At 47.4% G+C, this 24347-nt stretch overlaps 7 protein-coding genes across 7 annotated transcripts; 4 read left to right on the forward strand and 3 right to left on the reverse strand.

The window, feature by feature from the left end:
• Window positions 1–3413: 3413 nt before the first annotated feature.
• AO090124000061 (uncharacterized protein) lies at window positions 3414–7643 on the reverse strand (the record flags this gene model as incomplete). The annotated part of the gene is made up of 1 exon (XM_001823691.3): window positions 3414–7643. One exon carries the CDS (start codon window positions 7641–7643, stop codon window positions 3414–3416), a length of 4230 nt encoding a protein of 1409 aa, XP_001823743.1.
• Window positions 7644–9349: 1706 nt separating this feature from the next.
• Window positions 9350–10668, forward strand: AO090124000060 (fungal specific transcription factor domain-containing protein; the record flags this gene model as incomplete). The annotated part of the gene is made up of 5 exons (XM_023237528.1): window positions 9350–9431; window positions 9452–9684; window positions 9766–10188; window positions 10444–10466; window positions 10641–10668. The coding sequence occupies 5 exons, from the start codon at window positions 9350–9352 to the stop codon at window positions 10666–10668; spliced, it is 789 nt and encodes a 262-aa protein (XP_023092368.1).
• An 871-nt stretch (window positions 10669–11539) lies between these two features.
• Window positions 11540–12931, reverse strand: AO090124000059 (uncharacterized protein; the record flags this gene model as incomplete). Its single annotated transcript, XM_023237529.1, has 4 exons — window positions 11540–12002; window positions 12064–12206; window positions 12266–12488; window positions 12693–12931. The coding sequence occupies 4 exons, from the start codon at window positions 12929–12931 to the stop codon at window positions 11540–11542; spliced, it is 1068 nt and encodes a 355-aa protein (XP_023092367.1).
• Window positions 12932–14361: 1430 nt separating this feature from the next.
• AO090124000058 (putative GABA permease) lies at window positions 14362–16127 on the forward strand (the record flags this gene model as incomplete). Its single annotated transcript, XM_023237530.1, has 2 exons — window positions 14362–14451; window positions 14655–16127. 2 exons carry the CDS (start codon window positions 14362–14364, stop codon window positions 16125–16127), a joined length of 1563 nt encoding a protein of 520 aa, XP_023092366.1.
• Window positions 16128–16821: 694 nt separating this feature from the next.
• AO090124000057 (uncharacterized protein) lies at window positions 16822–17403 on the forward strand (the record flags this gene model as incomplete). The annotated part of the gene is made up of 1 exon (XM_001823687.3): window positions 16822–17403. One exon carries the CDS (start codon window positions 16822–16824, stop codon window positions 17401–17403), a length of 582 nt encoding a protein of 193 aa, XP_001823739.3.
• Window positions 17404–17711: 308 nt separating this feature from the next.
• AO090124000056 (uncharacterized protein) lies at window positions 17712–20149 on the forward strand (the record flags this gene model as incomplete). Its single annotated transcript, XM_023237531.1, has 11 exons — window positions 17712–17815; window positions 17976–17979; window positions 18157–18259; window positions 18324–18519; window positions 18642–18733; window positions 18834–18903; window positions 19010–19087; window positions 19157–19219; window positions 19279–19298; window positions 19360–19509; window positions 19581–20149. 11 exons carry the CDS (start codon window positions 17712–17714, stop codon window positions 20147–20149), a joined length of 1449 nt encoding a protein of 482 aa, XP_023092365.1.
• Window positions 20150–20500: 351 nt separating this feature from the next.
• AO090124000055 (cytochrome P450) lies at window positions 20501–23627 on the reverse strand (the record flags this gene model as incomplete). The annotated part of the gene is made up of 3 exons (XM_023237532.1): window positions 20501–21210; window positions 21258–22032; window positions 23616–23627. 3 exons carry the CDS (start codon window positions 23625–23627, stop codon window positions 20501–20503), a joined length of 1497 nt encoding a protein of 498 aa, XP_023092364.1.
• Window positions 23628–24347: the final 720 nt, after the last annotated feature.

Genomic DNA, 24347 nt, shown 5'->3' on the forward strand with positions numbered 1-24347 from the left:
ATGATGAGCGTTTATAGAAGTCAATAAATTTCTGATAGCAATGTAGGTTAATCAATTGGGGTAACAGCCCACTCTAAGAAGAGAATTTGGCACTAAAACACCTCCCTTCTCCAAGACCCAATCCTGTGAGCCACTAAGACACCGCTATCAGGAAGCTTTTGTTCAGCTTCAGGCCATTCAAGCTTAATCAATGTTCCCTGAGCCACGTGGGGGGGCGTTGCCCTCATGACGGCACGCCTGTTGGATTTGCCGAGATTTCCCCGTGTGTTGCTGTTTCGATATCCAACCCAGCCTATATGCTAGATATCAATCTAGCAAATAGTCCGTGAACGGTCGATCGCACTACTGCTAGCAGCCGATGGCTTGTTATGCTGGTCTTAATTTCCATGGCAAACCTTGGGGGGATAGATATCAAGAAAAAAACCGCCCCTAAAAAAAGAAGAAAACAAAAAAAAAAAAGAGAATGCGTGAACCAAAGGATTAAATTACGGAGTTTTAGTATAAGATGCATCCTCATAGGAATCCTTCGTGGCTCCATATGCGACGCATTACTAACGTGATGCGTGAGTGTTTCATATTAGAACGTCTACCAGGGACATCCTTCATGTCGACCCAGTTTCTCGGAGAAATAGGTGTTTACCTTATCTTCATGAAGATCTCGCCTCACCTTATCATCTGGGATTACTCTTCTGCCTTGAATCTAGTTAAAGAACGAATTTTTGAGATTGCGGCTATACAACACCGAGGCACATTACTACAGCCCGTCCAGCAAATAGATCGAGTGTTTGATCTACAAGAGATGCTAATTGATTTGAGTTGCCCTGAAATCCGCTGATCATGTCAAGTTGTGGTTAGATGTGTCTAACTTGAGGTTGATAGCGGACGGACCACGGCAAGGCGCTGCTTTCCGTCTCCCCCGGCTAGGCAAACGGGATCCATTCTGCTATGTCCATTCCGGGATTGATTTTGCTGGCTTGCGTGCTCAACTTACTTTGGCTATCGACTTAGCTGACCACCTTCACGGACTTTTGTATCCATCATCCTCCGAGCGTTGTGCGATGAATCAGAAGGGGATGACCTCCTCAAAATGGGGGATTACACGCATTCTCGAAGCCTACGGCAGGAGTCCATGCTCTGAAGGGATCCATAATTCAAGGAAAGGAGGTCTGTCACCAGTGTTGACGGACGATTCATCATAATGCTGTTGTTCAGCATTGGACTAATGTGCAATTGGGCATGATCTTCCGGGTGGATATATCCTTGGGGAGCAGATACCGGCATCTTCTTGCCACCCTATGGGGCAGAGGCACAGTGTGTGAAACGCAGACGCAGAAGATAGCCTTGGGAGCGGAGAGCTGGATCGACCAAAGATGATTCTGGGGTAAAACAAGTGCAAGACCAGGGCAGCAGGTCGGTATAAAGACAACGACAAGTCATCCTCTCCGGATACCGTTCTGCCAGCCAGTTGCAACAAGGTTAAGTTAAAGGCCATGTCAGTGGTTTGAAGCGTAACCGTATACAGACAGCAGATAAACTCTAAGGACGGTTCCTTTTTTTTTTATTATGTATTTTTTTTTTTTTTTTTTTTTTTTTTTTTTTTTTTTGATTTGTGGGTAACTGGGCATGAATATTGTGAGGCAATGGATCTCCGTGACTGCATACGCATAAGACCCATGGATCACCCAAGCAAACTTAAATTGATGGATTATTACGACGTTAAGGAGGTCAATGATTCATGTGAACCGAATAATCTGCTTTAGGATCCGGAGATATGACCATGAATTGGTTAAAATGGTTTCCACCTCGAGCTTTCTATCAAAGTCTATCGACTCACTGGTCGGATAGGATAAGCACAGCTAAAGTCTTGACATCCCCAAAAGGGAAGAAAGAAGGCAATGAATATAAATATCCCCCCACTCGGTATACCACTCGAACACATCCGTCATCTTGGCGGCTAATGCAGATGCCAATCGCTTGTTGAGTTCCAGCCAATTGTGAGTTTACAAGTCAGGAAAAGATTTCTGAACCCCTGAATGACTAGACACAGTGTGCATCTCCAGAATCCCGGCTGCGTGGACAGTTTGGAGCACCTGGCTTGGACAGCCGATCTTCACGGCGGAAACGGTAAGCTTAGCCAAGTGGGTCACCTTACGGCCTGGTTCCGTGATTTATCCCAAGACGGAGTAGATAATGTCCACTGTCTACTAATCATAAATACACAGGTAGGCGCGGTGACCACTTTCCTAAACGGAGTGATTTCAACACAACCTCCAACACTTTCTAGGGTTATCGAACGGGAACCCTGGAATCCCGTTTCTTCTCCAAGTGGATTTTCTCCTTTTATCACGGTTTTTGCGCCAAAAGATAAAAAGGAAAGAAAAAATAAAATAAAATAAAATAAAATAAAAAATAAGGGACGAGCGGGTACATGTTTCAGTTGCAAGAAAAAATTTTCCGCAGGATTCACCTTGGGTAGTCTGTCCCAAATTCCAATATACTATTCGGCAAGCCACTGCTCCACCGTTAACTGCCCGAGCTAAAAATCTCGATAAACATTCCTATTTTTCTTTGGAATTCCCTGTTTTCCTGCGGTTTCCGTGTCCGGCTTGAGTATCGTATCTAGGTCTTGTTATCGTCGTAGCATCCATTACCTTTCACATGGGCTAGGTAGCTAGTTGTGCATATCGACTGCGTAAGCGTTGGAGTTTACTGTTTGGCCATCGGATCCACCGAAAGTTTGGGCATAGCCATAAGCATTATCCATGCCCAAGCCGAATGTCGGCGTATCTGTGGCGATGCCAAGTTCAACAGAGATCCGAGTTGATTCGGGTGCACCATCAACTCCGTTCCGGTCAGCGATACATCATATGAATAATGGATACTTCTCACAATGGCATGATGGCTCATGGCAGGGGTGTAGTATCATATGCATGAAGGATTTAGCCCTTCCTATAAAGGCGACGGTGTGATGCATCCTACTGGCTCTCTTCCTACGATGCCTGGAGAGTATTTGCCACTAATTGTCCTTGGCTCCACTGTCTCACCAGTAGTTCACCTGGAGGTCGACCCTCACTATCAAGATGGGGTTCCCCCTGCGTCGTGCCAAGACTGCTGAAGCGTCGGAGATTCACATCTTGGCCCGAAGGTGACACCGTTGTAGGGTATGAAAATAGTTCGGATTCTCTTTGAACGTTTTGTATGGAGTAAGAGCACTACGGAGTACTATTGCTTTAGAACTATGTCTTTCGAAATTCGAATAACGCGCAAGTCCTGAAAATAGTCAGTCAAGCTAAGAAATTGCCAATATGCGCCAAGGCTACCACGTTGTCCATCCATTCAGCTTCTCCACCATACTAGCTATGTCCTCGAACAGACATTCGCAGTCATTGATGTTTTCCAGGGAACTGTGGTAATCATGACTCAGCCTTCTTGGAGGCTTTTGTTCTCAGCTTCATGAACAGATACACCAACCCGTATGAACTGAAAATGAAGATCACAAAAATGCCCACGTCTCTCCAGCCAAAGTAGTAGTCATTCAAGTTTATGGCCTTCAAATAACCGCCTCCGCTCGTATAGGGACAGACACGGCATTCGGAGCGTGCTTCGGGATTGACCAGGTTTGCGTCAGACTCTTCTAGATACGAAGACAGGTAATCCAGACATGTCATGTTGGAAGGGGGGTTAAATACGGCGAACTCCGAGTCAGCACACTTCACGTCGACATCGAATATGTTGAAAACCAACAGACTCCCAACTAGATAAGTGAGAGGGTTCATGTAATACATCCAGTATCTCCAGAATGGAATAATCTGGTCGTATGGGACCAATATGCCACAGAAAGAGACCATGATTCCGACAAGGAGCGGGTTGACCAACGCAGCAAAAACAGCATTTGGCGAGTACGCTGCAACAAATTGACCGATTCCTGTATATGAGAATTCGTAAAGGACAACGACGAATAAAGCAGCCCCAGCCTTTTCCGAGGCTGCTGGGAAACCGACGGTATAATACCAACAGAGGAAGTACAGCACGCCGCAGACACATAGATATGGGAACTCGGACACAATAAGGGCCGTGACGAATGCTTTCCAGGAGTACATCCTTGATTTCTTTTCCCGCGCATCATATATATCCCGTCTTTCAATGAAGAGTGGCTGGAGCTGATTCACCACACCCGGGGCAACAAACATGAACACGAAAATAGTGAACATACGAAGCTGCATGTCATTTACAGTATTCCCAATCATCCAGTATGAAAACCCATTGAATAAGGCTAAGCCAATATGCAGATATATTTTGTTGTTCACATAGTTCGTATTCCGAAAGAGTGCGATATTCATGCGGCGCAGGACAATTTTTGTCTGGTACCAGAGTGGTGTCGCATACTCGTTGTCATCAGAACTTGGGTTATCCACTGATTCTCTCGAAGCGGTGTCTCGGATAAGCCTGTCGAGCTCAACCAGTGATTGCTGATACTCTGGCGACTCTAGCCATACACGGCGCCAGTCGATAGTCGAAGCTCGACCTGAAACCACATCGATCATATGGTCAGCCGGGTTCATGTGATTAGGGCAGGGCGACCCATAGCGCTCGAAGTATTCTTTGAGCGTGCTGGCATTTTCTCCGATCTCCCCAAAGTAGACAGTTTTGCCACCTGGGGCCAACAACAAGAGGGTGTCAAATTGGTAGAATAACTGGGCTGACGGCTGATGGATGGTAACTAAGATGGCTTGGCCCTGGTTTGCAAGCTTCCTCAGAAATCGCATAGTGTTAAAGGCAGACTGCCCATCAAGGCCCGACGTTGGCTCATCTAGAAATATTAGAATACTAGGCTTGGCGACTAATTCGACGCCTATAGTAACACGCTTCCGTTGCTCAATGTTCAAACCGCCTGCGTTAGGCTTTCCTATGAGAGTATCCGCAATGTCTCCAAGTTCGAGAAGGTCAATAATGACATCGACGTATCCGAGCTTTTCCTTTTCAGAGGTGTTGTGGGGTTGTCTTAAAAGAGCAGAGAATTCTAATGCCTCTCTAACGGTTGCATAGGGTTCATGAACATCAAGTTGCTCACAATACCCAGCCGAGCGCTGGAACGAAACTGATAGAGGTCGGCCGTCCACCATGATTGACCCTTCAATTTTACCGTCTGTTTTCCTCTGGGCAAGGACATCCAATAACGTTGTCTTCCCTGCTCCAGAAGCACCCATTAGAGCACCTAACATACCAGGCTTTACCCAACCATGAACGTTGTCCAATAGCACACGGGGGCCAGACGGAGTCTTTACAGTATATGTTAGGTTCTTCCAGGTGAAGATGGAGGTATTTTTAGCCAAGTGCGCCTCAGCACCGGGTGTCGGTAAGGGTGTCGAACCATCCATTTTCTCTTGACTATGGTGACCATGGCAGTACTTTTCTGGCGTTTGGGACTCCTCATCATCAAGACCCAGCTGCAGATGATGAGCTAGCCTTTCCCTAGGAATGAGCAGCTGTGCTCCGGACTCAGAAGGACTTTTCCACATCATGGTTGCACCGATCGTGACCACTACATAGAAGACCCACCAAGCCCAGAGAATACCAAAGTTCCTCCATAAGTGCGTATAACTGTATGATAGAGCACCCAGATATTGTTCTTCAGTTAACGAGGCGAATCCCGGGGTTGCACCTCTCACCCCAGCACAGGACCGATATGACATACTCACACTCGCGTAGCTTTCGCCATGAGGGATCAGGTTGCCACCGGTGCAGTCGATCTCTCGATCACGGAACTCGTTACTCATCAAGCCATCGAAAGCGTACGCAACAGGGTTAAGCCAATATAACCATCCAAACCACGGCCGCATTTGGGTGTATTGAATCTGAAAGCCTGCGTACATGGCCATAATTGTCACCACATAACCTGACACTTTGGAGGCACCATCAAACGTTCGGAAAACCGCACCGACGGCACGGAATAAAGCAGTAGAGCACATCGCACATGCGAAGAGGACCACAAAATACGTGAAGAACGCACTGGCGGACATTTTTAGGCCAACCATAAAATACAGGATTACAGACCAGAGGGTGATCTGGAAAATTGTGATTGGAATATCCGCAGCTATCTGTCCAATGCAGAACGCAGCCGGTTTGCAATATGCAAAGGCGTCGTGTTTCACTACTATGGGTCTGCCAGAGAAGGAATCGACAACCTCTGACATGGCGCTCATACTGTTGTAAAGGATGGACCAAAACAGGGCGCCGGCTTTGAGAAACAGCCCAGAAGTGTCGGGCTTCACCTGGTAATACATCGAACCGGCTACCAAAGCCTGTATCAAAGTCGAGCCTTGCTTCATGGCAAAGGTTTTCTTATCGCCGAGTAGCACCTGATATTGCCGAATGATGCAAGCACGTACTTGCGTCGCAAAGTTGACAGTGTTTGCGCTTCTTGGACGACATTTCTCGAGAGTGACAGATTCTTTAAAATCTTTCGTGCGTTGCTGCGACAGTTCGCTGGTAGGATAATCGTATTCAGAGGTCATTTGGGCTTTTGCACTAGATTTGCAGTAGGATGTGGCAATGGCTTCAGCATTCCGGGGATATGTGGATTCATACCCAGAACGAATTCGCCGTTCCAAAGGAACTGTAACACTGGTAAGATAATCTCCAATATTGGCACCCTCGCTGCATTCAAATCCGAGACTCTCCATGAATTGTTCTGCTTCGTTAGCAGGCCCGTAATAGATCTGCTTCCCCTCATCCAGAACAAGCACTTTGTCAAAAAGGCGAAAAATATCATTTCCAGCCTGGTATAGTGTTGCGATGATCGAGCTGCCATGTACATCCGCCATCGTACGCATCATCTTTGCCCAGTCCAATGCACTTGCCGCATCCAGGCCTCTAGTACTATTGTCCCAACAGTAGACAGACGCACCAGATGCTAGACATTCCAGGATTGAGACACGTTTTCGTTCCCCGCCGGAAACGCCACGGACATACTCATTGCCCACTTTTGTTTCTGCAGTATGAGGTATACGGAGACTCTCTAAAAGGAATTCCTTCATCTCTGCACGGTACGCCTCTGCATTGACAACATTGCTGGGGAGGTGAGCGGGTACCTTTAGACGTGTAGCAAAATCTAGAGTTTGTCCCACGGTCAACGTGGGGAAGAAGATCTCTTCCTCTGTATTCATAATGATCTGGCCTGCATAGTTCTCTGCAGCCTCCTCATGATGCATGCTACCATACCACACGTCGCCCTCTATTTCTTCATAGCCCGTCCTTCGATTAGCAAGCATCTTCAAGAGTGTTGTACATCCGGATCCAGGGCGGCCGAGAACCAGCAACATCTCTCCCGGTTTAACGCATCCATGACTCTGATGAAGTATGGTTTTCAATGGCATGCTTTGTCGGTGTTGCTGTAGACGACGAAGGATGTTTAACTGCGAAAAGACATTCTCATTGATCGTGGCTTCGGCGCTTTTCGCTTTCACAGTCAAGTCGGTCCAGGTGACTCCAAGTCGTCGGGGTTTGTACCCGGATTTTAAACTTCGGTGCAAAATATCTTCGAATTTAGAAGCCAGAGGACTAGTCTCGGCCTCGGCCATAGAATTCTTGTGTTCCTCCGAAGGCCAGTTTGTAGTTGAGGATGTAGCGGTCGAACTTTCCATGGCTAGTGGCGGCTTTAAGATACTCGAGGACGCTCAACAGAGGCCGTACATTACTTAAAGAGTGTGATTGGAAGATACAAGAATAAAATACTCGACGAACGTGAAAAGAACGAGAGAAAAGAACAAAGCACCGTAGTAGCCTGTTTAAATATTCCATTCTGGTATTGGCGCTTGGCCCACATCCTTACAAATAATCAGTAAATACTTGTCACCAAATCCCGACAAATGGGTCTAATAGGTAAAAGAAACGCTATACCGCACCAAAATACCTAACGAACAACCTGGGATACGACATATTGGTTGCTCGGATTGTGAGTCGGACGCTCGGACAGTGGCATTCGGATCCACACGCAGCCAAGCAATTTGGCGAGTAATTAGTGAAATGGTATTGATAGACTGGGACAAAATCTGCATGGTTATATATGTAGCTCGCCCTTTCAAGCGCAGTTCCCCTAGTATATGAACCGTTTTCTTTCGTCTTAGTTTCCCTGATACATGTATGATAGAAGAGTGAGGATATGTTAAGGATGTTGAGTTGAGTTGATAGAGAAATGTAGATGGCTAAACTAATATAGGAAGGCGGTCCTTGATGGAACAACTGGAACTTACCCTCGGGACAGGCCTTTTTTAAGACTAGTACTGCATGGGGAATGTTCCGAATCTCCGACCACTTTTCTCGAGAATTAATTTCCGAAATGCCGACAACATTGGAGACAGTAAACGTGAATCCTTCAAGGCTCCCCATGAGATTATTTTCCTTCAGGTAAAGCCATAGAAGTTAGCTGACGCCTGATGGCCGAAGCGTCCGGTATCTCGCCCTTGGCAGCACTCCGCAGACTCCCAGCTGTAAGCTTCGCTATATATCTCTGCCAGTTTTGCACCCACACCATTAGTGATATGCCATTCCGAGGTGCTACGAAGGGATTGACGCACTAACGGATATATTTGTCCTTTTTATAATGCTCTAGTGTGACCTATGCCACACAAGGAAGGTAACTAGCGTCTTCAGCAACTACTGGTAGTCAATTGCAGTAGCTGTGGTCATCACTGTCACTGAGTATATATATACTGTGTCTGACGCCAGTCTCCGGAGACAGGTTAAGTGCGATCGGCAGCCACAATGCCTCGGCTGTTCGAGTGCGAAAGTGCCATGTATTCGTGCGAGACCTAAGCAGACTCGCCGCAACAGAGTCTCACGGTACGCGTGGCAATGCACTAATTACGGAAACTTTCTGATGCATTGTGCTATACAGTTTTCGAGGACCTGGGGATTCTAACCAAAGACACAGAAATAGGGGCGTCAACGAGCTATCTCCTAGGAGCCCACCTAATCCGGGGGTCAGCCTAGGTGGACATGATACTTCTCGAGGGCCATCTTCAAGCACCTTAGAAGGAGCCAGACAAGTGAGACACAAAACGACTCTACCCATTGAAGCCATCCGCTCTCCCGCGTATGTGTATCAAGCAAACGAAGTCAATATAATCCGGCGTGAACTAGACTCGAATTCATCCCTTTCTACAAGCCGTAGGCATGTGTTAGAGTCTGCCCTATCTTTGATTGGTGACTTCAGCAATCCCTCACATCCAGCGGAAAGCTCAAGCTATGATCAAGAGCTAGACAATGGTGCACCTGATAATGTTGTACTTCCAGAGTTGTTCTTCATGATGATGAATCGTATGTACTTTGCTTCAGTCCCTTTTTAGCCATGAAACTTAAGTTGATCCAGCTTGCCCCGATTATTCTACACCATGGAAGCTTCATTGGCCCGATCACATATCTTCTGAGAGGTTTGAGACCATGTGTCTAGCGGTTGTGAATGGTCAGGCGACCGGTCAGATAGCGTCTCAGTATAAGGTCTGTATATTTGCAAGAGCGGTAACCTACATCAATAGATGGCTGCGTATATGTACGTCCAGAGAACTAGCACAAGCCCTAGAAGCTTCGAAGAAAAAGTACATAACGGCTGCCCTCCGGTCAATTCAGGAGCTTGATATTCTGCAAAAACCAAGCCTATTAATGCTCCAGTCTTTGCTTTTGGCAGTGAGTATGACTCAAGCTATAAACTCCTGCGCATCAATATATCTATGACTACATTGCTGACAACATAATACTGGGTTCTAGGTCAACCTGATGCAAACTTTGGGTGATACTACTCAAGCCTGGACTTTGACGGCTTTCGCGTCGAGACTCGTGGTGGCTTTGGGTTATCATAGCGTGGACGCAAGGATGCTTGAAGAGTGTGACAGGAATCATGAAATACGTCGTTGTATACGATGGTGCTACTACTATGATAAGGTTCTGAGTATGCTTCTGGTGCGACCACCATCCCTGCCGGCGCTGAGTGTTGAGCCAGCCTCCTTGCTTCTGCCAAGACAAGCAGACCCATTAGATATGAAAGGCAATATCTTGATCAAGCTGGCGCATGTGCTGGATGGTGCCCTTTCTGTCCTAACGCCTGGTGATGGTATTCCTGATAACCAGGCGCTGGGAGCTATCACGCGCTTAGAAGTCGAATTGCAAGACATATGGGAGGAGTTGTGCGAGGTATGCATCCCTCTTCTTCTTCCCATCAGCCATCCTAATACCGTCTAGGCAAAAGCAAAATCGAGTGACACAATTGAACTGCGCTTGGAATGGGATGCGGTAGACTTCACCTATCATTCTATCATAACAACAGTCTTGCGACTCAATTCGGTTTCCTTACATGACCATCGTGTGCGCGAACGCTGTTTATCTCATGCCCGCAGAGCACTGCGGTCAATGAATGTACTTCAATATGATATCTTGAGGGGTGAACAGATTTACCACGATTTTGTCTTCTGGTATGGATGCGCGCGCCCTTTACTCGTCAACAAAGACTATGGGAGATCGGCGGCTAACTTATCCAATGTATAGGACTGTTCTTCTCTACCCACTTACGCCTTTTTTTATTATTTTCTGCAATGTAATTGCAACATCCAATCGCGAGGACTATAATCTTATAACCCAAATAACAGCGGCCTTATCCCGCATCAAGGAGTGTAATCCTTCCATATTCCGATTACATGGGTTATTTTCACAGTTCACAGCTTTGTGTGATCAGCTTTATGAAACCATCGCTCAGGATGCCTCACAGCAGTATCAACAGACCACGGGAACAATCGGAAGCCAGCCCACTGCAGTTACTGACTCCAATGCTGTTAACGTAGCGGTGTATCCTCAACCCCATGAATCGCTTACCGCAAGGGCACACAGCAGTGATAGCACTCAATTAGGAACCTCAGAGAAGCCTGTGCTGTATTCGCATGCACTGGATCCTGGATCTAGTGCAGAAGGGCTGTCTCAGTAAACTTCGTCAATGTGGGATGACGGACTTATGTGGGAGCTATTCAATATCCAGCCAACTGTTGAATGGTTCGATGCAGGGTATAAAGATAGTGCAACTGGGCTATAATATGTTATTGCAATGAATATGCGCAAATATCATCACCTGTATTAAACCAGGACAGGATGAATGTCAAGACGCATAGATGTTATTAGTGGTTTACACGAATACTAGAGTTGTCAGATGTACATACATACCCTGTCTGGAGCGAACCGTAGTCCACGCTTATATCCGGTCGCATTGCCAAAAGAAGTTCCATCACATTATAGAAACATTGCATTATCGTGTCACTCATATTAGGCTTATAGGGCATAGAAGCGGATATAGGGAATACACATATGGCATACAGAGAGATATACACTGGTAGCTTCATGATTTTATACGTAGTCAATGGTTCTAGACTTCTAGTACCCATTCCTCCGGTCATCAACGACCTGGGAGGAGCCCTAAAGGAGGTGCATGCAGGTTAACACATTCATCCCATGGTTGATGTCCCGAAAAGTTGCTTTTACCGATACATCTAGGCGGTGTCTACATAATGCTTCCACTATGGCCATGTGGGCCTCTTTCCCCCAACGCGACATCCTCACGGGCCTCATGGGTTACTGAGATATGTACGCTCTTGATGATAGTATTACCACTACCCCGCGCTCCTGAGGCCAAAGGTATGCCGGGCCCATCATCGCAGCCAGTGGATGACGTGCTGGGCTCCTTCGTTTGCCGAGACAATATCCACGACCTCATCTTCGACTGTCGACTGTTATCGTTATCGCCAATGCCTAGTGATTTGGAAACATCTTCGGTATATGCGAGGCCCTGCTCATCTTCATAGACTGCCACGAACATCTTTAGAGATGAAACGGTAAGCACGAGAACGCCAACACCGAGATGGATTTGAGCAACTATTGTTGCATACGTGCCGGTCAAAGTCGGATTAGGGGACTGGATCTGCTTTTGGATAAAGTGTACATGGACGGCGGAGAGAGGAATGAGGCTAAAGAAGTTCACAATCTGGGTCAGCTGTGAGTATTGGTAGGAATAGAGGTTAAACATACATAATGCGACAGCTGAGAATAGTGAGGACGACGAATTTCTTTAATGGAGAAATTTGAACTTTATAGATAATCCCCACGGGATAGGCTAGTATGAATGCTTCGAGGACGACATCTAGGGCGCAGATAACCTTCCAACGCAGCAGCTATAAGTCACAAGTCAGATTGACGTTAATCAATGCGAAGTAGAACTGTAATTACTCACGAGGCCAACGCAGTGATTATCAATATCTTTCCACGGGCTCTTACTGCAACGGGCGCCCAGAATGGCTATCGCGAGCACAGTCCATACTGAACAAGCAGCGAGAATGACATTGTTCGTCCGCATAAAGCGACGGATGGAGAGGTTCCGATAAAAGACCATCGAGCAAATTTTCGACAGGCCGATGACAAGAACATAGAACAGGTCAGCTACGTAAACCGTCTGGCTTTGGTGAGCATCAATATATAGTTTGATACTTCTTTTCAAATCGGCACACCTTTAACAGCGGTATGAAATCTTCATCCGAAACCATCTCTTGTGCTTTACCCCATCCATAATGAACAGAGGCTAGAGTAACTGAAACTTGCACGCATGCACATATCTGTTAGGAAATGTGTAAGCGACCTAGCCAATCTGGTGTAGGGCAAACAGAGGTCGGGAGAAAGGGTGCCTTTCCACGACGCATACCACGACTGTGAGAAGCACATAATCATCATTCAACATGGATGATCTTTTTGAGGCAGCAAATGCGCGGATCGAAAGAGAGGCCAGGGTTAAAAACAAAACTAGCGAGGTGATCACCACGAGTAAACCGCTGTGATCATAGTCATTGTCCGCTGCCAGAGGAGGTGCAATCTCGGATTTGAGTGGACTAGATCGAGCTGGCATTGTACTTGACAGAGTTGAACAGGAATTATATAACGAGGTTAAGTTTGACGTGGTATCCTGATATATTCAGGTTGAGGTTGGCCCTCCTAGGGTCCACCTAGAAGACAAGAATGGTACGGAATCATGGGACTTTATCCGCTGACACGTTCAGAGTCCGTCTCTTTTTTTCTATCTTACGGCATAGTCTGACATACAAGGGCTCTAAGCTTCCACCGCATATTATCCCATCACATCGACAGCGCACAGACGGTGGCTCATAGTCTATCTGTGCACTCGTGTGTGCCCTGCACACGAATCACCAACTTTTTACGCGATTGGTAGAAGGATGCAATCGCGTGTAGTAGGCCATTTTAGTCCTGACTGACGAAGCTGCAAAAGGATTCATCCCGCAGCCGATCACCTTAATCTCGAGCTACTATCGATATGGGTAGCAAACAAATTGATCATGACTGGACACCTACGTAGGACAACAACCTTGGGCTAGGGTTAAACACGGTTAGTCGCTGATAATAAGTACGAGGCTGTGCATTGTCTTATTGGCCTTTTTTTTATTTTTCTTCAATTGGAAGCGTCAATATGCCCCGTGTTGTCTTGGCGAGGGCATGTAAGAAACGGCGGAGAAGCACGGTCCGAATGGAAAATATGATAGAGGTATAGATTGTCGGGATTGTTCATCTCAAGTTTTAGATATCTATCTCGATCTATTGGTGGACAAAAGCCGGAGAACTCCTTTCTACCCAGTGGAACTTGGGTGGTGGCTCCATCACTGACTCGGGAGAGAAAATTAGGGTTTGGTCCGGTCAGCCACGAATTGGCTTATTATATTTACCATGACTCCCTATCCTTGAATTTCACTCGCGACCGGAAGATAAGAGAAGTGCATGCAATCATAGCCTGGTCAGCTAGATCCCTCGTATTGTGGTTCAGTATGTCGCACATAGTAGGCAAGCATGCAGATCGAGTGACCGTGATGACCCGTATTCTGTCCTTCTGTGTCGAGGTATCTCTATTGCAATGAATAAAAGTTCTTCATCGGACTTGGGCAAGTCAGGAGCAGAAGCGGGAAGAATGGGCAACTCAATGTGGACTCTTTGTTCCAGCATAGTCAGTAGTATTTAACAACAGGATTGATACTACTCTTCACCGAAGCATTCCTCCGTAAGGTTGGACAATCCGTGAGGTGTGACAGCAAACATACAAACCAAACATTTGAACTCCCCGTCCGTTTCTTTCTCGTTCCCCCTTACCATTTCTGTCCCGACAGAGAGCATGCTACGGTATCTCACCCTTCAGTATCTCCTTCTTTCTGCTTGACTTAGTTTCTGATTTGGTCACTATTGTCCTTCACGATGACAACTACCACCGAATATGCCCCTCCCACACGAAAGCCAGGGAACTATATTTCGGCTACTGCATCTCAGAACATTGACATGGAGGACAATTATAAGAATGGCGAAGAAATGGGTACCCGGTATGACCAGAGCGACATGACGCGCATGGGAAAAATCCAGGAACTCAAGGTATGCTGCTAGCACCCATTGCATAGTCAGGGATGATGAGCTAAACATTGACTATGAATGTTACGGCAGAGAAATCTTCGCCCCTTAGCCGCTCTAAGCTTTGCATCGGTACTCCAGGCGACCTGGGAATTTCTCCTGATGTGCGGGATTCATTTGGGTCTCCCAATGATGAAAGCTAGCTGACGCTACCGAAAACCGATTAGAGGAAACACCGAAGCGCTCGTGAACGGCGGCCGGGCCGGTTTATTCTGGACGTACATGTGGACCTTTGCTGGATTCGGGCTGATTATACTGACAATGTCCGAAATGGCATCAATGCAAGTGAAACTACGATCTCATTTAATATCTCGATCGCATTTGGACTAACAAGATGTGGAAAATGCAGGTCCCCTACCTCTGGTGGTCAGTATCACTGGGTTTCCGAGCTTGCATCTCCCAACTATCAACGTGTTTTGAGCTACATCACAGGCTGGATGTCGGTACTGGCATGGCAGGCAGGCGCAGCGTCGGGCTCATTCCTGACCGGCACCATTATACAAGGGTTAATCAGTGTGAAAGACCCAAGTTATGAGCCTGAGAATTGGCAGGGCACGCTGTTCGTTTTTGCAATGATCCTGGTTATTTACTTTTTCAACGTCTACGCGGCTAGTTGGATGCCCCGTATTCAAAACTTGCTGTTGGCATTGCACATACTTTGCTTTGTGGTAGTCATAACTGTCCTGTGGGCAATGGCCCCACGGCAACCTGCGAGCGCCGTATTACTGGAGTTCAGCAATACCGGTGGGTGGTCCAGCATTGGATTAGCCCTAATGGTTGGCCAGATCTCTGCCATTTATGCCGGACTCAGCTCCGATGCCACGGCCCATATGTCTGAGGAAGTTCGCGACGCCGGTAGATATGTGCCGATCGCTATCGTCTGGGGTTTCTTCACCAATGGTGCCATGGCTATTGTCCTGGTAATTACCTATCTGTTCGCCATTCCATCCCTGGAAGATGCCCTAGATGACCCAACCGGCTTCCCTTTTATCTATGTTTTCAAGAATGCAGTTGGGACTGCAGGAGTGAATGGTCTGACGTCCATCATCCTCATCCCGGTCATTTTCAGCAATATCCTCTTCAATGCGTCAACAGCGCGCCAAACCTATGCGTTCGCTCGTGATAAAGGCTTGCCGTTTGCCAAGTGGATCTGCAAAGTCAATCCGAAGCGGAAGCTCCCCGTGAACGCCATTGGGCTATCCTGTGTCATCAGTGGTCTCTTAGCCTTGATTAATATCGGCTCCGATACGGCGTTCCACGCGATTATTTCCCTAAACGTTGCAGCACTCATGTGGACATATGTGGTGTCAATTGGCTGTCTACTGTATCGCAGGCTGTCCTGCCCAGAAACACTGCCTCCACAACGGTGGAGCATGGGGAAATATGGAATCTGGGTGAACGCAGCAGCCCTGGTGTATGTAGCTTTTGCTTTCTTCTTCTCGTTTTGGCCCACCAGTACTCCGGTCACTCTCACCACTTTCAACTGGAGCGTGGTCATCTTTTCGGCCGTTTTCATCATCAGTGTGGCGATGTACATCTTCAAGGGGCAAAAGGAATATGCCGGACCGGTGATATCTGTGAGACGCGACGCAATGCCGCAGGCCCGGGTCCACCGACATAGCATTCGCCGAGAGACTTAGCATCGTGAGACAAGGCAGCCTACGTCTATTGTTCTCTTCTTTTATTGCACCTTCTAGTCCTTTGGCCAGCGGCCTTCTTAGGAGGCGTTCTCCATGTTGCCGGCCAAATATGAGAAAATAACGCCTCGATTAATTATGTATCGCAAATCAAGACCCAAAAGATTGTAGTCCAGATAATGACCCGCCAGTGTTCCTGAGTGGGACACATGGGCTACGTAATTATCCTCCTTACTAATGACATATATCCTTGTTGCAATAATATGTCACCTCGTCACCGTGAGTCATTGGTCGAGCTATTGCCCGGCGCAGCGAACAAAACCCTCGCAGCGGTCTCATCGGATCTCCCGGGACCTTGCTGAGTACTCGGTACTTTGGCGAGCTACATCTTGCTTAACTAGACGACCTTTCCTTTCTATTCCATTTTTGTGTGTGTGAATCGGATGCAGGCTTACTCCAGTTTAATGATTATCCCATGATATCTCAAGACAAGTTCAAATGGTCACATCACCTCATACCTTGGACAGCCATGGTTAAGCTACAGCTCAACATGAGGTAACTACTAACCATAGTGACATAAAAGACCCAAGTCTTCTACAGAAACTTTGTCATCATAGAGAGATAGAGGAAGCATTTAACAAGCCCGATCGCCCTCTTTCATGAAGCTCTCTCATCGTATATAATAATCATACCAGCCATGATGTCGTTGATAATCGTGGCTATGCTTCTGTGTGCGGGACTCAGTTCCCCCCTAGTCATTCGCCAATCCTGCCATGTTCAGGACGCAGCTCACACCTTCTACGGATTCCCCGACAACGATCCCCCCGGCTGTGTGATCGCATACGATTGCGGCCGAGGTCTGACAGCCGGTGGAGCTGGAACCTTCAACGACCCGTTAACCTTCGCCTCAGCCCCAGGCGAGTTTCAGATCTGTGAAATCATCTATGACCCCTATCTGCGCAAGTACCTTCGCATGGAGGATTCCTGTGACTCTTGCAATCGGGACTGGGCCAATAAGGTCTGGCATATCGATATCTGGACAGGATCCAGTACTGTCAATGGAGGAAATGATCAGGTCAATTGTGAAAACCGATTGACCCCGGCACCGCAGCATAAACCTATCATTCGAGGACCGGGGCCTAATCTACCCGTGGACGGTAGGCGCTTCTTTCTTTGTCACGATAGATTTTTTGTCGCGGTGTATATGTTGACTGGCTATAGCGACACCCCTCTATGTTACGTCCGTTTGCAACGCTGGAAGCGTACTTTCCAGTTATGATGCTCAGAGCTTCTGCTAAATATCATCGTATGGGTAAACGCCCCAATGATGTGGAAGGTTTATAAATAGCTGTCTTTATTCGCTCGAGAATCTCATGGTTTGTTGCCCTTATGGGTGTTGTTAATGCGTTCCTGCCAATGCTACGCTATTATGTCTGAGTAAATCCCATAGGAATGGAAAATTCGAAACTAGCATGACTTCATTGTGTAGTAGACTTGTAGTCAGTCTTCTGTCATCCAGATTAGATGGACTGCACTGCATCATACTTGTCACGCCATGATCAGTATGTCGGCAAGTGCCTGTTTGCCATGTGGAATATGACGCTGCTGGCCATTGGCCTTTTCTTCTTGCGACGCACCGGCTCCATAAGAAATTATCCACAGTTCTACTCTTTGTTCGAATTTCCGATCCGGTATAGCTGCAGCGCCATGTTTTTAGTGGGTTTCTTTGATTGAATGAATGTTTCGCCTTCCCGCTGGGGCACCGGGCAACAAAACCCTATCTCACGATCCTCAATAAGCATGCCCCGCAATTGAATGCTCAATCGACATTCACCACAAATGACAGTATAGGACTGTAATTTTCAGCTTCTTATTCACGCTATTGATACCCAGTAGAGGAAGATGATGGTTGATTGGGATATACCAACTTGGGCCCTATATAAATCCTGCCCCTCTTGTCCCACCGAGCATTCCTGTAGGAACTAACTTCCGCTTTTGAGACACAGAAAGTAATACGACATCGTTTCACCAGAGAAGTAAGAAAATGCAGATCCACCAGCTAGTCCTGTTCTCCTTCGTTGGACTTGCAGCTTCTGCGCCTGTTGCGGAAGATAAGCGCAGTGGCATTCTAGATGGTATTTGATATTCTCCCTCACATTGCCTTGCGTCTAGCATCGATTCTAATCACCGCGAACGCAGGCTACGAGTCAGCCGGTGATATGGACTTTCCCAACGCCCCCAAGAATGAGCCCACCCAAGAGCCAGACAGGTTGTTCAATGGAATCTATATACCTCACACCATCGAATGGAAAATCCCCCCTCATAGACGCTCGGAAGCTGAAACGGACTTGTCATCCGGTGGCGCCAAGGAGACCGAGGACGATATCGAGGACTAGTGAGGAGGCTTGGTGTGTGTTACCAGGACAGCGCTGGGGAGTCCTCTCGGCAAGATATAACGCATCTCTGAGAGGGGACTGATACACAATGTCGATCAGGAAGTAATGTGGCTTGCGCGAGCATTGTTGCAACTATGAAAGAGCTATACCGTATTCGGAAGAATGGTGACAATCCTTTCATTGACGGCTTCTCGTCCTCGAAACTGTGCCCCTGTCATGATGCTCAGATGGAAATAAGCTCATAGTTGATGGGGATGCCAATCCGATGTCTTTGTTCCTCTCAATTTGCTCCCTTGATGTTCGTAATGCATAGATAATACCAAGAGCTGTCTGGGTATTTTCGAAAGGATATTCAGTGAAACCTTTGCCAATTTACCTCAAGGGTCAAATATCCATGCATAGTAAGGAGAATGTCTCGCAGATTCGTACAACATAGCTCACGAGTAATCTGTCAATCCTCGACTTGAGGAAGCTTCTCATAAACTTCAGGGTCAAGCCACTAGAGAAATGGTCGTACTTACCCCCTGAGACGAGGCATGGCAGCCAACCACACTGGCGTATCCCCTTGTGCAACCGTGCCACATAATCTCGCAACAAGCGCCGCCACACATGAGCTATCAAATATCGCAAGTCTAGAATCGTCCTCTGTCACTTGAGGTCAATTGACTTTATCCAAAACGACGATGGTACTGCTCCTAAGTGCCCAATACGATAAGAGGCGTGTTTCAGACAGAACTCTTTATACTTTACCCTCCTAGGCACTTAATTAAGGTTATGGGTATAAGTATCAGCAGGAGTTCTCACCATCCTCCCTACTAGAAACAGATTCAAGCATCAAGTCCTCAAGTACACCACCCAAACCTCTTTCCTTTGCCACAAGACCTCCCACCCCAAAATGAGATTTCAACAGTTCGCTCTCTTCAGCTTGGTGGCTCTGGCAGCCGCGGTTCCTCTTTCTGCGAAGGATAACCGTGTCAAGCTTGCATCGGGTATATACCCTTCCATGCGCCTCTCCCATATATCTCATGTTCCAATCAAAGTTAACGAGTCATTGATGCAGAAGCCTCTCTGTCTCGTAAGAATGAGTACAGCGATATCTCCGCTCGTGCCACTATCCCTGGTATCAGGGGCGAGAAAGTCAATTTGATTCTTCGCGGTGAAACGGCCGCAAACGGTACTGGACATGGCAGTGGTGGTGAGGGTGGCAAGCAGGGCGGAGGAGGCAACGGAGGCGGAAAGGATGAAGAAGGTGAAGAAGGCGGAGAGGGTGAAGAAGATGAAGAAGGTGATGATGAGGAGGGCGATGACGAGGAGGGTGAGGGTGGTGATGGTGGAAAAGGTGATGATGGAAAAGGTGAAGAGGGCCATAAGGGTCCACACGGCGGCAAGCACGGTCATGGAGACGAGCACGGTCAGGAAGGCCGGCACGGTCAAGGAGGCGAGCATGGTCAAGGAGGTAAGCACGGTCAGGAAGGTGAGCAAAGTGAGGGAGGCCAGCACGGTCACGGAAACAAACATGGCCAGGAAGGCCAGCATAGTAAAGGAGGTGAGCACGGTCAGGAAGAACAGGATGGAAGCAACGGCCAAGAGGCCAAAGGAAATATGCAGAGAGCCAACCAAAGCCGCTAAACAAGGTGGACAAAGTGAGGACTGCATAGGGGAAACAGATCCAAACCGGGTACCGATTCACTCAGGAACCATTTTGGGCAAGCTGCTTTGGCCCATGGAGATATCTGGAGGAAGCAGTGGGAAGGTCATTAGTTTGCAGGGACTGGTCCTTGCCATTTACAAAGGCCTACTTTGACCTCCGTATTTTGACTCTATCATTAATTTCTTGTAGCCAAGTGCTGAAACATTTTTTCTCTATATCCAGATATCTAAAATTGGTCTATGTACAGTTACGCTTTATAAGCCCATGGTCCAGTAGAGCCGGACAGTCTAATTTGCCAAAGTTCCCTTGAACAACAACAATTCCAGGAATCAAAGTGAAGCTCTCGTAGTCGCAGACTCTGATTTAGGAGGCCATTTCACACGCCGTTCGGCGCGCACGTACAAATTGTTGGGCCGGATTAGCTGGAACATAGGGTCGTACTCGATGGGCCCATCATTCTCCTTCGTGAATTTGTAACGATATACTAGCTTGGGCAAGAATACTTTGACTTCTTGTAGTGCAAAGTTGAAGCCAATGCACATGCGTGGACCAGTAGCAAAGGGGATATAGGCGGCCTTGTGTCTGTTCTTTACCTCCTCTGTGTCCCATCGGTCAGGGTCAAATCTGGTTGGGTTGCTCCAGACTTCCGGGTTATTGTGAAGGTGATGAAGAGCACCGACTACCACAGATTCCTCAGGTAGCTTATAACCTCCAGGTAAGATCATGTCGACCTTGGCGGTCCGTGCGGGCTGATAAGATGGGTTATGGCGACGCTGAGTTTCTTTGATCAATTTATCCATGAATGTTAACCGGTCTGTCAAGTCTGCTGTTATCTGGGTGTCCTCGGTAATATCGTTGTCGATCAGCTCTTGCAGTAAGCGATCCTGAACACCTGGGTACGTAACAAGACTGTATATCAACCAAGACAATAAAGAGCTCGTTGTAGTAAAGCCAGCTCCGGTTGCAACAACTAAGGACTGGATCAGACTTGTTTTAGGCAGCTTTTCACCCTTGTTGTCGGTGGCTCGGACGGCATAGTCTACTTCAGTCAGCAACTGCTTAGATACAAACCATGGCCACACTCACCGATCATGTTAGAGGCCTTCAAGGCAGCGTCTTGAAGTGGAAGATCTTCAACCCCGTTACGGCTGGCATTCTGGATCGACTGGTCCACTATGTCGAAGATACGATAGCGCATATTTCTCAACCGCTGCGGATCGCCAAACGGCAGCTTCGCATACCAATCACCCCTTGCGGTTACCTTCTTATTCAAAGACAGCGACTCCGCAATGATCTGAATAAGTTCATGGGGAGGTGCATCCGGAGAGGAGAAGTGATTGAAATCGATGCCGAGTACAAGCTTTCCAACAGCTTGGGATCCAAGTTTAAGCATATATTGGTAGACGTTCCAAGCCTCGCCGTTCTCGTCAAAATGATCGAATACTTTGAAAGCATCTTCGACTGTCTGTTGCATTGTAGGGGCATAATGCCGAACAGCCTTAGGGCCCAATGCTGGGGGAAGGAACTTATGTGCCGCTCTCCACTCCGGAGTGTCAGTATCTCCTAGGAACACACCGGCTTGTTGGTTCTTGATCGCATGGAGCGGGTGAGCTTCGTTAATCTTCTTGGTGAAGAAATCGGTTTCTGAGAAAATGATAGATGACAATTGTGGGTCGTTGGTTTGGTAGACTGTACGTCCCATGTTCGTTGTCTTGATTATGGGTCCGTACTGTTCAAACAATCGTTGATGGTTTCCTAGGTGGTCGGGATAGATTTCGAAGAAATTGCCAACGATTGGAAGTCCTTTAGGGCCGGAAATTTCTCGCACGGATTTACCATCAATCGTAATGCTAATGGAATCCTCGTTTGCAAGGACCTCCGCGACATCGGATAAGATTGCATCCTGGGACTGGAATCCGATTCCTGTAACGATTAGCTAAAGTCCAAATGAGTCCCAAAGACATTCTCAAGCCCACAGGTTTAAGTATACTCGATAAACGTACCATTCGGTTCCACTATAGCAAAGTGTGCAGCAATGAGATGCCTGAGTCCATCGTAATCTAGTGTGGATTCCAGTTCGATTTCTCTTGCGGTAGAGCTAGGCTCCCCCGAAAGGTAGAAGAGTCTGATAGGCATTTTGTCTAAATCTATGCAAATTTCTCACAGGGTCAATTGGTCGATAGGGAAACAATCTCGACCTCCATTGCCAAGGGTCGAGCTGCTAATTTATAGTATCATGAATGGCCGAAATTAGGGTGAAAGGCTGTCTCAACGCGAATCCACATTGTCCGATCCCACATTACCTTGGAATGATGAGGATCGGGTCATAGTACGAAGTAATGAAATGCATAGTTAGATTTGTGCTCCCTGCGACGTAAAAATGCCTCGATGCCTGCCTCGGCATGTTTCGATATCGCGGTCGGCATCGCAATCTCAGAGCCAAACCTAACCAGCGAGAGACACAGATCGTCGCCCTGGACCCACAGCTACCCATTGAAAGTATTGCATTTTAACATAAAGGGGAAAGTGGAAAGCTTTGCAATCGCAATGTCGGTCCCGACTTCCACGTATGTTACAGAATTAGGCCATGTCGTGCCGAATATCCTTCGGGCCGTTTTTAATTTATGTCAATCTCGGGGGAGAAGATGCCGACTTCAGTGAGACGCTCCGACTGGATAATGTATTTACAATATGACTGTGGATACTATATTTATGTTGACTTTTATGTCTCACGCTACTGGCTCAATTCCCTGGCGGTTCTAACGCAATAATAAACCACGAAGTCGCCTGTCCAGTCCAAATACCTAGTCTTTACTTCCCTTCTACCCTATAGCTAATTACCGTTGCCATACAACACAACGATCAATCGAAATGGTGGAGGCAAAAGCCGAAAGTCCTGCGGATGTTCAACTTCCTGAGTACACAGCCGCAGAGGTCGCTTCGCATAACCGCAAAGATGATATCTGGATCATTGTTCATAACAAAGGTAGGACTCCGACTATCAGATTAAACTCGACATAACTAAGACAGAATAGTTTTCGATATCACAAACTATCTCCAAGATCATCCTGGTGGCGCAGAGATCCTCATAGAAACAGCGGGCACAGATGCCACGGAAGCGTTTGAAGACGTTGGCCATTCTGAGGACTCAGTAGAGATCATGGAGGAGTTTCTAATTGGCACTCTGAAAGGTGCTAGAGAATACGTCCCACCCAAGAAGGTCCAACTAGTTGCCCAGAAACCGGAGAGCCTGCCTCAATCATCTGGGAGCCGCCCGGTGGGAACAATTGCTGGTGTGCTGGGAGCATTGGCATCCGTACTTTATGTCTATCAACGGGGTACTTTTGGTTCCCTAGTTCCAAGAAATCAGTTTAGCCAACTGATCCCCCAGTACTTCAACGGACTCAGGATGCCTCGCGGTGGGTTCACCAATGGATTTCTTACGGCTGCAGCCATCTCTACGATAGTTGGCACAGCCGTGGCCCGTCAAGCAGCCAAATTTACCAAGATCGATTCGGGCTTTTTGCGCTACCCTCCACATATCAAAGCCCGAACGGTAATGAAAATTGACCCGCACTTGGCGAAAGGATTTCTGGATGCCAAAGAGTTCAAGAGTTTGCCTTTGGTTGAAAAGGATCAACTATCTCCTAATGTCTATCGATTCGTGTTCGCTTTGCCCAATTCTAAGGGCGTCATCGGGCTTCCTATTGGACAACACGTAGCTATCCGCGCAGTTGTCGATGGGGCGACGGTATCTCGATCATACACCCCGGTGTCAAACAACTTAGACCTCGGTCGCTTGGAGCTAGTCATCAAGTGTTACCCTGAAGGTCTTCTCACTGGTCGGTACCTCGCCAACTTGAACGTGGGAGATGAAGTTGAGTTCCGGGGTCCCAAGGGAGCGATGCGTTACAGTAAGGGGCTCTGTACGAAGCTCGGCATGGTCGCTGGAGGAACAGGTATCACGCCTATGTATCAGCTCATTCGTGCCATCTGTGAGGATGAGCGGGACACGACTGAGATCAGCCTGATCTACGCCAACCGGACGGAAGCAGACATCCTGTTGAGGGACGAACTAGAGACGTTTGCGCGCAAATACCCCAAGAACTTCAAGCTTTGGTATATGCTGGATAGTGCCCCAGATGGCTGGGCCTACGGAACTGGCTTTGTGAACCA

The sequence above is a fragment of the Aspergillus oryzae genome, chromosome 5 (genome assembly GCF_000184455.2).
Source record: "Aspergillus oryzae RIB40 DNA, chromosome 5".
NCBI lineage: Eukaryota > Fungi > Ascomycota > Eurotiomycetes > Eurotiales > Aspergillaceae > Aspergillus > Aspergillus oryzae.